Genomic DNA, 15,788 nt, shown 5'->3' with positions numbered 1-15,788 from the left:
GGGGTGCTTTCTGGTAGCGAGTTGGATGTATACCTAATAGTTGGTATTTACTTAAATAATAATATTTAGGCTTGGTCAAAAAACTTGAAAATTGAATACAAGATCCCTCATAAATTTTCTAAATAAACCAATTAAAAAATACATAAGCACAATTTTTTTTTATAAGTGTCAAATCAATACAACGATCTAATGAATAGAAGATAAAAGGAATACGATTCCTTAAAAGTATAGTTCTTAACAGAAGCCTAAAAATCTCAAAAAATACAAATGCATAATTTTTTCTTCGAACATTTGAGTACAGAGGTATTTACAAAATTTGATATTTATTTTAAACGAAAAATAAAGATTGTAGTTATATTGATGTAATTTAAAAAAAATATTTTCTGTAGGGACTGAAACTTTTCATTATGATGCATACTGCATGTCTGCATAATGTATATTATAGTACTTTTTATAAATAATGACATTTTTAAAGTATTTAAGTTATTGTTAAATTACGAACCTATTCACACTGTTTTATGGTACCTACGTATCGATTTTGACTTATAACCAGAGGCTAAAATACTGTGTTCTTAACACACTTTGTGTCCCTCGAAAATCAAAATGTGTCCCTTGAATGACAAATATGTGTCAAATATTAATGTTTAAGGTAAGTGGTAGATAAAAGTATAGGGAAGATTTTGAGTGTTACAACTACCACAGGTTTTTTTTTACTTTAGAAATCTGTTAAGCCCAAAGATCAATTTCGATAAGTGTGTCCCCTGAAATCCGATGTATTTTAGGCCCTGATGATAACTAGTAATATTTTATGAAATAATGTACTACAATAATTACTATATATATGCATGACTTATTTTTGCCAAAATTTAGTTCAACCTACCGTATCACTTTAATAGAAAAATAAATAGAAATTTAAATTTATAATAAAATATCCATAGAACGATGCTCAGAATCGATTTTCGTATGCAATGATTTATTATAGTATTCAAATTTAACACATCTGACATCCATTAGTTACTTGCTCAATGACTAGACTCACTTGACATCAGACTTGCCTGTTTTTTTTTAATAATAATATAGTAAAAATCGTTTTTTTTTCCTCAAAATTCAAATATTCTCATGAGTTTTTGTCCAAAAAAATTCTACAATCACGACAGTGATTTTTCCTATTCAAGTCGATCATAGAATAATATAACTGCGTAAATAAATGTTCAGATCTCCTCAAATATAAACAAATCATCAATAGACATATCGGTCTGATCGATTTATTATAAAAACGCATGGATTAAGGAGCATACAAAATAATAAAACCGTAGGTAACCCAAATACAAGACTTATTTTCATGTTTTTATTTTCAACCTAAATATGTAATATACCTACTTATGTGAGTATAAGCTTTACACTCAAACAGACAACAAATCACACTTGAAGTGTCAACGTATAAAATGTTCCCTTGAACAGGAATCGTCGGAGATGGAAAGCGATCAAGACATCAGTCCTAATACTGCTGAAACTGCAGCGTATCTACAAACATATTCCTCTGATGGCTTTTAAAAACATATACATAAATGATTTTAGACGATTTAAAATAATTTTGCCACTACAGTTAACTTCACATATTGACACTTTGTCGTTATAATTTCAAATTTGTATACCGTTATAAGTGCGTAGAAAGAAGTCGCTGATTTCGTGTGACGTCTGGGCTACTATGGTTAAGGTCTTTTTTGATTTAATACAATACTGCATCAGTATTCTTTTATCCATAAAAAATCTTTTGTATACCAACACGTTGAAAGAAATATCACTACGTCAGGAAATGTATTTAATGCTGTATTCAATATAGCAAGAGCAGTGCAATGGTTTAAAAAATAATAAAAGCATTCGTTTATTTTAATTGCAAATAATACAATTTACAATAATACAAATACATGTTTTACAATTTTATATAGTTTCTTAAATGTATATCGACACTATATTATGGGAAATAAGTGCTCAGCGTACAATATTATATTATATTTATATTTTATATATTATACTAAATATTAAAACTTACCTTTAAATGGCAATATTAAATCTTAATAATAAACAATAATGTAATCATAATAATATAATTTTCGTTAGAACAATAGAAAATTTATAAGAAAAAAAAAATTCGTACAAAATATTGTACGACTATAATATATACTTACTCACATTTATATATTTTTGTTTTCGTGTAAGCACGTATGAGTATATAATTTATATATATTAATTATATTTGACGGAAACAGTTGTACAAACATTTCAACGTATATTAAGTTATTGTTTATCATTAGAAAATAAAATTGCGTTATAAACTCAGTCCTTTGGCAAGCGATTTCAAATTTCTATCAATACGAATAACATCTAAACGTTACACTCTTAAAAGACTAAACTATATTATTATATCATATAAATGACGTGTTGTACGGGGCAATTTCTCAAGGATATCCGACGCACGCGTTTGCGTTTGTTGAACAATAAATTCGTTTCGTCTTAAACATTTTAATAATTTTAATACTGTGTTTTACCGATTCGAATATAATGAAACGGTGACCGATGATTGATTTGAACAAAAAACACCTGTAGAGACGACTTATTAAAACGTTTACCGATCGTAAGCGAGTTGTATACGACGGAGAAAAGTTAAGATTTTTGAAACTAACCGGGTAAACGGGGTAGGTAGATTAGAAAATATGTAACGATTATCAATATTATTAATTTTTTGACAGTCACTTCTACCGCAGATTTTTTTTGTTATACTGATATGTACCTTTATGTAAGGGCTGCAACAATGTATAGTGTATAACGCAGTCATCGAACACGCAATTTCTATTGACAAATCGATAATTTATTATATTGACGCGTAGTTTTTACGATCGCGACGATACGAATCGAATACGTTTGCGCAACTACCCTCAAAAAATCGCCTTATACTAACGGAAAATAAAATCGAAAAATCGACGTATTGCTGTAGGATTTCGTGAACAAAATCATTTCTGACGGAGGAACCGAACTCGATAATATTTTCGATGTACTATAATATTATTCGTTTTGAACTATATATTATGATATTCTAAGTGTGTAGGTGTGTGTAGGTGTATCGACGTTAGTTGTACTGTGCAATAATTGTGTTTAGTGTTCGGAAAACGCGACCGGTACGTCGACGTCGTCGTCACCGTTGTCGTCTTCAGCGCCGCCATACGATACCACTGCACCGTTTTCTCTCCTCTGCACGGCGTGCTGTTGCTGTTGCTGTTGTTCTGATAACGGGGGCAGTTGGAACTGTTGTGGTTGAGCCCGCTGTTGTGGAACAAACTGTTGCTGCTGTTGCTGCTGCTGCTGTTGTTGTTGTTGCGGTTGTTGAACAGCCCTGGCCGCAGGTTGCTGGAATTGAGCCCGTGGTTGTTGTTGGAACTGTTGTTGCGGTACCTGCTGTTGCTGTTGTTGTGTAGCGGCAGGCAACTGTTGCTGTTGTTGTGGTTGTTGTTGCTGCTGCTGCTGCTGCTGCTGGAACTGCTGTCTCTGCGGCGCCGGACCGCCTTGCCTCTGATGAAGTTGCGGTTGCTGTTGTTGCTGTTGTTGCGGTTGCTGTTGTTGCTGATTTCGCTGTTGCTGGCGCTGTGGCGCCGGGGTGGCGGTTGCCTTGGCTTGTTGCGGCACATTCTCTTCACCGTCATCTTCGTTGGACGGCAAATCGTCTGGCGACGGGGCAGGTGTAGTCGGCACCTCGCAGTCCTCGGTGGGCGGCACAACGCACCTCAGAGTGCGCCTGTCGAACACCAACATGGCTGGACACCTCTGCAGCCTTGGGTAACCTCCTTGACATTGCCAGTACCTGTTGCACGACTTTCCCAGTGGCACGTTTCCGTTGGCGTCTTCGTTGCAGAGAGCTGAAAAGCAAACGACTCTTTAACGAAACGTACTTACGCATGCCATAAAAATATATGTATAATGTATATGGGACACAACTATAGTATGTGAGAGGTTTTTAACTTCGTTTTCCCGTTTGATTTTATTTTTAAAACTGGAGGTTATATAACTGCGATAATATGATGTATCATGTATCCCATCGTGCCGTATACTTACGCGTGGATAAAAAAAATATTTTACATGTATATCATGTCAAATCGTGCAGTCTATTGACTATTATACAACCATACCAATAAATAAATTCTGGTCGAATCGAATGGTATAGCGGGCGAGTGACAAGTGTTGACTCGTTTGCTGTATAGCACGGCAACGAATAATCAATAAATAAAACGGGATTTCTCTTTCAGTTAGCATCCGATGATAAACTAATAACGAAATAATGTACCTAAGGTGTACGCACTCGCATCGCGTCGTATATTTACCGAAAACAAGTCGAATTCGACAGTCGTGATGTAACGGCGGCAATTTTAATATCGTTATTACATGACTGCATGGATATGTCAACATAAATCTCAATATGTTTCCTACCTCCCAGTTGGCAAACAATTTTCTAAATAAAAAATGTCCGTATACTACACTGCTTGACCTGCAAACGAGTACCTGCTGCAGTATAAGAGTACGAGACCGGTATAAGGGGTTACAGTAAAATTCGGTATTAAAATATCGGTTTCCCCATAAAGTCCGAGTGTCCAACCCACCGCGAGCACCTATATATTATATCACCCGGTCGACCCAAATTGTGTTTTTCCGACTATTTTCGTCGAGAATTTTATCATGATGTAATGTTCAACGATCGAGCGTTTCGACGGGTAGTACGCGGGTATATTATTATGAAAATTATGAACGTTATTATGTAGACACACGGACGTCAATCGAGTTCTGCGCAGCCGACACACCAGACACGCAGAACACGACCAGCCGTCGCTGTACACACGCGCGCCTCGCATAACGATTATATCACCCGTGACAAAATCGCCATATGTACAGACAGACTAACCGTGTACAGTTGGGCGCGGTGAAAGCTCTATCCCCCAAACACACGGTTTGATAGGTATTATGGGTGCACCGTGCACGTAATAAAACGCGCTGGGAAAATGTGACCGCGCGCGACCAACCCGGTATACGAGACGCGACCGCGGTCGTCTCGCCATTAATATTATTATACCGTTTACCGCACAACATTATTATACCTATATAATTATTATCAAACTCGCGCGGGTTATTAAATATAATATCACATTATAGGTAATTCTAAGGCTATTATGTAATATATTATATATACCACCACTGGTATAGGTACTTACGGTGTTTCTGGCAACCCTCGACGTTCTCGGGCCAGTCGCAGGAGTGAGTTTTTTCGTTGTACAGCAGCCCGCCGATGCACAGCTGTTCGGTGGCCGTGCTGTTCCAGCAAGTCCAGTACCGCGTGCACGACGTCTCGTGACCGAATATGCCGTACAGCCAATCGCAGTGTTCCCTGGCTATTGGACCGTCTGCGGAAATCAAACAAGTACGGTTATATTATTATTGATCGGCATTTTTAACTTCATCAGTTATGCGATAAAATCGCAGACCCAATATTATGTAAAGACAAATAGACAAGGGGCAGAAAGTTAAAATAATTAAATAGTTAGATGGCTGACCGCAACATTACTATAATTCGATGTCATTGGTGGTTTACTGCAGGGTACCAATAGTAAATGTTTACGCAGTCTTATCAACAACTGTTAGCACATTCAATAATGATTGTTTATTGGTAGGTAGGTATAAAGTACATAAAATATGGATGTTTTTTCAAAATGTAATAATTTTATTACTTCTTCGTTTAAAGTACAATAGTTGTAATCAATGAATTTCAGTACCTAGTGAAAAATATCAAAACGTTATTTGAAACTCGAAGTCTATATTCATAATTCAAGTTGGTATAACATAATATTATATTGTCAAATTTAACTGATATTATGCCACACATATACAACACTATCATGTGCTAAGTGATAACAAACAAGGACATTGGCTAGCACGCAAGTCGAAAAAATCAATGGATGTCCAAATTTCAGCGGCAGCAGCGCATTTCAAGTTAACTAACCAGTTGTATTATATATTATGTCTGAGAGTAAGGTATAATAATTATTATTATAGTCGTAAGCCACAGGTCGCGGGTGAAGAATATTGGGCGATCAGATATATTTATATGGTAATAATAATAAAAGTTTAGGTAACATCATAATACACGAAGTGCACGCGTGTATAGTATGTTGACCATTGTAATAACTAATAATATATTGTAATCGACGCAGGTTTATTATTATTGCATAGGTAATATATTATTGACGTGGATATTGCGGTTTTCGTGCAGCAATCTCCTGCCTCTCCGGGTGGGCGATCGGCATCCGCGGGCGCAAGTACTTTCACCTCCACACAACGACGAACTTCCCGTATAGCACGTAGTACGGTCGACATGCGTATAATAATATTAACATTAAATCGCATTCATGCTGCACCTATGGAGAGGTCCATTGGCTTGGATCCCGCCGGTCGAATATTATATGAAGTACAGTGCGCGTAACGACCCGGGAAATGGGATCGTATATATTATTTCATATAAGGTAGGGTAAATAGTGTATTATAATGTGATAACTAATAAGTAATAACACGTGGCATTGAACGAGATTGTGTGTGAACGTCGAGCGCCAGCAAGAAAAGCACACCGACTCTGATTTTGGTTCGTTCTTCTCGAATTTAAGCATACCATCCCTGCAGCAGTGACTCCATCCCGTTCAGTACTACCCTTTTTTAAAGTAACTACATACTCGAATCATTTTTAATTTCAAAAAAATACTGACGTAAACTTAGTCTTGACGATCGTCGAATAAATTATAGGTATCTATGTTTAATGATTGAATGTATAATATATAGGTATGTGCATTGAAAACTATGAATAACGAACATTAATGATTAATAATGGATTTGATAATATTTTTATTGAATCATATAACACTGAATCTGTTAATAAACTAACCAACGCACGCGTTAAAATATCTTTACAGTAAGTATAAACCTGCGACTTTCGTGACTACTGTAGTTAATGTTGCAGGCTATATTATCCTATACGATGCTATTCTATTAAATAGATAGGTATTATTGTAGGGGTAGTCGGTGGACTTACTGGCTTGAGTTTTGCCGTCGCAGTAGTCCGCCCTCCACGGGTAGTCGCATCCCTCGGTGACACCCCTGTGCTTGCCCGCGTAAACCAGACCATTCGGACAGTCGTAAAGCTCAGGCTGACCATCCACACATTCCCAATAACGGTCGCAGTAAGCCGCGTCCGGTACCACCTTATTTTTGGCTTTGCATGGGTCTTCCTGTACGTTGGAAGACTTCAGTTGTTGCTGACAGGAGCCTGAAAACGAAACATTTCGGTTAATATGACATAGTATTTCTCGTTATTAAATTAACTACCTATAGGTATCTATTATTATATTGTGATATATTATATTTCTTTTGCGTTTTAAAGATTCAATAAATCAATTACTCCGATTGCCGATTCAACATTAGTCCGTTCTATAGGTGGTATTCCGTATAAAATAATTAATAAATAACGTAACAATAACCGGTAACGGTGGTAACAGACTACAGTTAACCGGTTTCATGCAATCGTGTACAGCCGTGCACGTTTTATAAGTTATAACACTTTGTGCCACCCACGGGCCACGGCCGATGCGCAAGATTCGCCGAACTTAGTTCAATCGATCCGTTCGTTGAGCATAATATTATTGTGTCTTGCATAAGAATCAATAAAATTTATAAAATATTATCATAAAATAACTTAACACTGACTGCAGCAGTACTACTAAACACAATACACACCACACGCGTATACCGAACTTACGAAATCGGAAATAAGCACCTACTTGTTGTACGATGACATTCGATTTTGATACCTACCTACGTCATTTTTAAGCAAAATATATTATAGTGATTCGTTATGGCGTAGCAAGTCTACATAACAGTGGACGCATAATGCGAAAGGCCCGAAGGCGATTATACTGACGCGTAAAACATCTGAGCGGTTTAATTAATAATAATATGTAGGTACCTATTTGTATCACTTTCGAGAACATAAGAATTGATAACAATATGTTATATAAATGATGTGGTATGGTAATCTGGAACAAAATTAATTCCATTCTCCGATCGTTTAATTAATTATTATTATATAGCCTGAAGGATGTATTCACCAGCTAGGTTAGTTATACTATAATACCGTATTTAAGTAGAAATTCCTTTGGCAAGTGGTTGTATAGAAAGGGATTTTTTTTAAACGTTAAAGATTAAATTAACATTTATTATATCATATATAATTTTTAATGACAATTATAATTTATAGCAATACAGTTCCCATTTAAAAACAATCTAAAATGTTTCACGTTTAGTATACATCTCTTAATTATGTAGGCTACTATATGACTTTTAAGAAACTTTTGGTATATATTTAATATTTATATATGCCAAGCACGAAGTGTAAGAAAAAATGCTTTCGTGTGAGTGGTAAATGACCCAGTTCCTCATGTCAAATACATCACAGCGATAGAATAGTGAATAGATGAAACCCAACAACAAACTTACAGACCAGGGGATGCTCAGCGTATAGAGCTGAACAAAAAACCTACTTGCTTATGATTTAAAAAGTTAAAGTCATCGTTTTTGTTTCGACAAGATATTTCATATTACTGTCACTATACGATCAGAACGCATACCGCGAAGCTGTGATCAAGTTAGTCGATTCGGATTTTGCTTTTTTTTTGTCAAACCGACGACAACCATACTAAACGTTGCGCAATCCACTCGCGCGTGACCTTTATACACTGCGACCTATTACATTCCCACTGCAGTATAAGCGCAACTCCCAGGATCGGCCCAAGTATTATATCTGAATATCATTCACACATAGATATTAGATGCATAACGTACGCCTCGGATCCCGCAGTGAAAGCAGTGACGACGACGACAACGACGAGATAATACTATACTCGTCGTGATCGATTTTTTTTTTATTTCGTTTTAGGAAGAAATGACCGGGTTACATCACTCGCGCCTAACTTTGCCGTCGTATATATTACATACTTTATATTATATTATTATTTCACTCGGATGCTATTATAAAGATATAGATACAGGCACTGCATTGGCGGGTACCTTATGCAGTATATATAGTTATGTACCTCCACAACATTATACACTATGTACGTATTATTATAAGCGCAACGGTTATAATTATTATTACGACTATTATAATGTAGGTATATTGTATTAACGGCGTATGCTGTACGTTATATTATATAGGTACGGTACCTTTTAATGTTTAGAAAGCGGTGGCGGCGGTGGAGTCTGAGTGCACAGTATACTTGGGAGACGTCTACGCCGCCGCCGGGTCACACGAAATACATACAGACGCGTATCCGAAGCCGTTGAACTTTCGCATAATATAATATACAGTCTGCCCCGAACGGTCGACTTGGCGTACACAATGGTTCTATACCTACATTATGTTATGAGATTTATATTGTACACGCGTTAGATAATAATGTTTTACGATATCTAAGTCGTATAATATGTATATATATATAATTACCGAATAGAAAGCTGCCGCCGCGCACGCGAACACAATGCTGTGAGGGCGGAGGAGGGCGTGTCGCGAGCCGTTTTTTATTTATAATCTTTTTTTTTGTCACAGACTACGACAACGACGCGCTTATTATTATTATTATTATTGTCACTGCCGCCGCCGGTTGGTAATTATTTTAACAATAACATTTTACTATTATTATGATCTTATGGTTCTCAGTTCTCATCGTATCAAAATATATATATTTAGGTATCATCATTACCGCAGCTTCAGTTATATTAGTTATTACGACGATCTTCATCGCCATAATCATATTGTTATTGCTGTAAGTATATATCGACGTATTATTATTAGTAGTAAAAGCGAAGAATCTTCGGCACACACAGCTCCGGGATAATAATCGCGGACAAAAGGCGGACACAGAGAAATTGAAAGAACTCGAAATAATTTCGGCCGCGGTGCGTGACGAATCGTCTTATATATATTGCCGAGTATGGCGACAACAATACCTCCCCCGCCCCCACACGAGCACGCGTCTAAATCGTCTTCCATGTCGAGGTCGTCACCGTGACGCTTAATAATATGTTTAGATTTATATTTATATACCTTACAGCAACGGGATAATTACGTCTAAATTGTGCAAGTACACGACGACGATAATATTATAATGTCTGCACAAACGCGACCGTTTCGTACAAATTGCTTAGATTATAATAGGTTATAGGTCTGTTGGATACAGTCGACAACGACGTATAATTTCTTTGAGATTCCTATGCCGTCCGAAGCACTGATTATGACGCCACCACCGTCGATCGGAAGAAAATTCAAAGCGCGTGAAATTTTCATTTTTTCGCTTGTCCCGTCGGAAAACCCAACTGAATTACACTCGTTAAACGGTTTACTGCAGGCATACGCGATTACGCGAATCACTCGCTGTTATATACACCAAGACAATACGACATAACCTATGTAAGTAGGTACTCCACGTATTTGACCATTGTACCAACGTATTATAATTGTGTTTTAATGCACATGTGTCGCATAGTTCGAAGATGGCTCTACAAGTTACGAGTCCGAATACCAAGTCTAATTTTCGTTTCTCTAATGTATAATAATATTGTAATGACCATAATATAGTAAAACCGGATATAAGATAAAGTTAGATAAAGGTATATATTGACCATCGTCTCGGTTGCGCACCGACCGTATAAACGGCGTAAACAGGTAGAAAACTTAGAAAACGACGATATCACGGCTGCATTTGGCCTTCCTCTTGCTGTGAAGAAAAATCGAGATGACGACCGAAATTATATTAAACGCCATAACCTATAGGCTATATTGAATACAAACTCACTTACAGTTGTTGTAGTAGTGTATGCTCTCTTTTCTCTCGCTGCACTTCTGCTGTACCAATATTAAACTGCACTTTTGGAGTTAACAGTCGACTACATTTCCATTAGCCCGAAACGATCTCGCTTTTACGACGATCGAGTCATTATTAAACTCATCGTGCCAGGTGTTTTCCATCAACACGGTAGTCATTGTGTTATTTTCATCTTTTGACACGTGCAGGACAAAAATGGTATGAATGCGTATGATTAAAAATAAATTCATAGTTTACAAGCGGGTGGTGTGGACAACGAGATCAAACGCGGTGAAACACCCTGTAGGTGCCTATCACCATTTAATATAATGTGACAAGGGAGTTTTTTTTTCGATCAGAGCGTATTTTCAAGGTTGTATACGAATTAATATTAAAACGATAACAATATAGGTACAAAATGCATCTCATCTGTATTATACGCGTGTAATAATAAAGATAAAAACCACTCGCGGTCTGCGGGCGCGAATATATAAGGTCGAGGACAACGCGGTCAGTCGTCTCTCCTCGTCGCGTTTAATTACATCTTCATTATTATTCGCACTATAATATTGTGTACCTATTATATTATTATTATTCAAAATCGTAATTTCGCCACGCAAGACATACGTGTGTGTGTAATAATAATAATAATAATACTGTGTATGTGACTTTATTGCGCGCGGACCCGTGTGAACCCATCGCAATCATATTATAATAAAGTATAATATTATATACATATATATATATATGTGTGTGTGTGTGTGTGTGTGTGTGTGTGTGTGTGTGTGTGTGTGTGTGTCAGGGATGATGTGAGAATGTGTCCACGATGAAAATACGAGTACAGTATACATAAAGTTACTATATGTAATATTATAATACATAATGTACATTAGATTATATTATTCACCACAGTTGTGCAACGAGGACGATTTGAAAAACAAATAGGTAAAAAACCGAATAATAAAACGCATTCACGACAAGCGTGCGAAAAAGACGCTGAGCGCGTTATTAAAAAAAAACCGGATTGTTCACGTCTTCGCAATCGATTATTGGACAATCACACGCGCTCGCGGACTCGTACTACGGATTTCGCAATCCGCCGGTTAATGTAATAAAACAACGACAGTGTGATGATGATGATAATAGTACATTATGTACAATATAATGTGTAATATCGGACTATGACGATAATAATGTATATGTAGTTGGTGTTGATTATGATTATGTACTTTCGGGCCGTCACTCGACGTTGACGCCTCTGCTGTGATTATTACGATAATAATATTACCAGGCATTACAATCGTATATTCACTGACGGTTATTATTAAAATATTATTAGCGCACATTAAATAGATCGTGTAATATATTTATCCGATTGTTTCAGAAGGTGTCGCGTTGTCGCAGCTGATGGCGTGGCTAAACTTGAGATCGAGTTTGAATAATACAGCTGATGTACAGCTAATGCACGCAATTTTAAGTTTTCGGAAATAATTTGATCGTAAAATAGGTTTGTACGACAAAAACTAAGAAATACAGATACATTTGAGGTGTAGTGCGTGTACGGCATGATATCGTATCCTTAACAATATTATGATACCTGCCTATAAAATATAATTATGTATACGGTGTAGTAACCTGCACAGCTGCGGACTGTAGCGGATTTCTAGTGTTCGTTAACGTCTAATCTATACGAAATATAATGTATAGTCTATATGACATGTGACATGTGTCTGATACAATATAAGATACACATAATATTATTATATTGTGTATACGCTCGATGCGGAATACGCCGCATTCCTACGAGATCTAGGAAATCGCCGGTTTTTATTAAAAACATGACGTAAAAATGTGTTGTACAGCAACGATTTTACGAAACCAGTCGAAAGTGAAAGTTTACATCTTTGACAGAACGTATTGTCGTATACGAAAATATGTCCTTAATGATGTTTAAGCGAAAAATGTATAATTAATAAAGAAACGCAACGAAATCGAATGCACTATTTAACTGCGTTTTGTTTATTATATTGATAACTACGAGCTAAAACTACAGTAATACTTATATATTATACATGTATATTTTTATATGTGATCGTAATAACAAAATTGGTTTTTTTGAGACCTGCAGTGAGAATTACGTTATCTAAAACCATTAACCTTTTTATTTTAGTAGGTATTATTTTTTAATGTTTTTTTATTCATGGAGAGAGAATCCGGAATCGCTTTATATAACGTTATCTATTTTATTTTAATATATGCTTGATAGGAATTTGAACCTTATGTGACGTCGATCGGAAATTCATTTTAAATTAAAACATATTTATTGACGTCTAATAGTTCCGCCTCTTCGGTTTCGGCTTTTAAAAAATTACCCAACTGCTACATTTATCACAGTCGGTAAATAATGAAGTTTAGAACTGTATCCTTATGTAAAACGAAAATCGATATCAATTGTTAACGAAAAAAAAGTACCTGTACAGCTGCAGCACTATAGTATATCAACATAATATAGTACCTTTATTGTACACCCGTCAAATGATTATTGTAAAGCGTAACCATGTTACATATTATTATTGTATAGGATTACATGAGTATTTTTGAATTGACAACATATACAACTTGTCACTTATGAATTTAAGTTAAATAACAACAATTTTAGTTTCTATACCGGTTTCAATTTTTTTGTGCGTTCATATCATCAGGCGGCTAATCGTATAGTATTACCGCACATCATAAACCTATTACTTAACCCGAATGACGTAAAAAATAAAGCTCCCAATCCCACACAAACCATAATATACAATGTGCATTTATCATAAATGTAACATGGTAAATTTCCCTTCGTCGGTGAATACATATTTATTAACCTTATTGATATCCAAAATGAAACAAAAATGCATTAAAATATTCTAATGGGAAAGAGAGCAGTTCGTTTAAATGATTTCTTACGACATTTTTTACAATTTGATATAACAATTTTAAATACAAACGTATCTTACTGAAAATAACTACACTTGTAACTTAATTTTTATAAATTAATTAACAAAAGATTTAAAAAAATATCTCATATTAAATTTAATAATCATTATAATCTAAAATTATTTTTATTCTCTTGCTAATAATCGAAATAAGAAAGTAATTACACGATAATAGTATTAAATATTTTTTGTTAATAAAGGTATTAATAATTAATAAATTTTTTTTATCATTCAAGGTCAAATAACAACATGTTATCGGGTACAAAACTATAAGCCATGAGATAACAGAATATTGAGTTTGATGTAAATTTATTCTAATGGGAAATCATTTAGGTATTCAATATAAATTCATATATACTATTGCTTATAGTTTTTTTCATCATATAAATTAGTTTAATTTTGATTTTTCACTAATGGTTATAAAACATGATTTGTGTGTGTAAAATGTCTTAAGAACTCTTACAAAAATTTTAACACTAAGCTTTCAAGTAAAAACATTATACAAGCCAGTAAAATAATATCGATAAGAAACTTGATTTACTGCATTCTATGGCGTACACCAACGTTTTCTATGTGTTTATTTATTGGTATATTATATGAACTATGAAATATAACGACCAGACAGTGGTATTTCGATTTCGTGGGATGTGTTGAAGTCTCCCGAAAAACGAAATACCACTGCAATGCAAATGTACATTGTTTCCGCAAGAACTACAATCCGATATATTATTATTACAGGAATAGTCAACGGATATCCTAGAATCAATTTCTAGGATCAATTATGTAGGATAATGATATTGATGCGAACACTACGGAATATTTAAAGGGTTATTTCAACTATGCTACATGGTAAATATAATATTACAACTATAACTCGCATGCCTATGACCACGACTTACTGTTAATCAATAATATAGTAACATACGTGTATAAAATAATAATAAAATTGTTCACTTACATTGTTGGACCAGGTAAGTGGTGAGAACCACCCACAGACATGTGTTGCGCTTCATCGTTGTCGCGGAAATAATAATGAGCAGCAACTGACGGCGCAAGAAGGCGGTCGTGTTCGACGACGACGGACGCGACGTCGGACAGCAGAGGAGGACAAACGCGACGATGGAGAGGAAAAACGAAATATAATAAAGCTGAAGACGCCGCCGCCTCGGACGTTAGGGAGAGAGATGAAAGTGAGAGAGACCTTGCGTTTATACACCCATATATACATATACGTATACGCGTGTACAGGTGGTTCGCACAACACCGGATCCCACGGCCCATCTCTCGTGAATTTATTGTACATTTATGTATATTTTACCGTGTACAAATCACTGCACTCATAATAGTAGTTGTACTATACATGTATATTACGTGTTACGCGTCGAATTATTACGCGTTAGATATTATTAAATCATTTTTTCCTGGATTTTAATGAATGTATTTTAGCACCTATACTGGCTTCCACCGTTCCGCAAAGAGTTAAAAAGCCTATAGATGCGCGCTGCACGGGAAGAGGTATTCGGGTTATCTAAACTCGCCCTCGTTCCTAAAGCCCTATAGTAATTCATGTTGTCGTCTACCCTTTTTTTGCAAATAAATACACATAGTATGAAGCCCATATTCTGTCACTAAACCAAAAAATCGAAAGGTAAAATAATAGAGTAGGTATACCTATATTATACCTAATATATAAATTATAATAGGTAAGTTGACAATTTTTAATACTTTCGCATTGAATTTCAAAGTTTATTGTTTTTTTTTTTTTTTTAGGTATTATTATTAGTTATTACGATGCATTCCAAAATAATCTTTTATACATAACTTAATATGTTTCTTAATATAATTTTTTTTTTTTAAGGCTATCTGT

The 15,788-nt window shown here is 35.4% G+C and overlaps 1 protein-coding gene across 1 annotated transcript; it reads right to left on the bottom strand.

Moving 5' to 3' along the window:
- Positions 1-1,857: 1,857 nt before the first annotated feature.
- Positions 1,858-15,024, bottom strand: Cpap3-d2 (cuticular protein analogous to peritrophins 3-D2). The gene is given in 4 exon segments (NM_001172385.1): positions 1,858-3,911; positions 5,256-5,444; positions 7,121-7,354; positions 14,880-15,024. Coding segments are annotated over 4 exon segments (1,236 nt in total). The 5' UTR covers positions 14,935-15,024; the 3' UTR covers positions 1,858-3,153.
- Between the last annotated feature and the right edge of the window lie 764 nt (positions 15,025-15,788).

Source organism: Acyrthosiphon pisum, chromosome A1, assembly GCF_005508785.2.
Source record: "Acyrthosiphon pisum isolate AL4f chromosome A1, pea_aphid_22Mar2018_4r6ur, whole genome shotgun sequence".
NCBI lineage: Eukaryota > Metazoa > Arthropoda > Insecta > Hemiptera > Aphididae > Acyrthosiphon > Acyrthosiphon pisum.
This window is presented reverse-complemented; position numbering and strand designations above follow the sequence as displayed.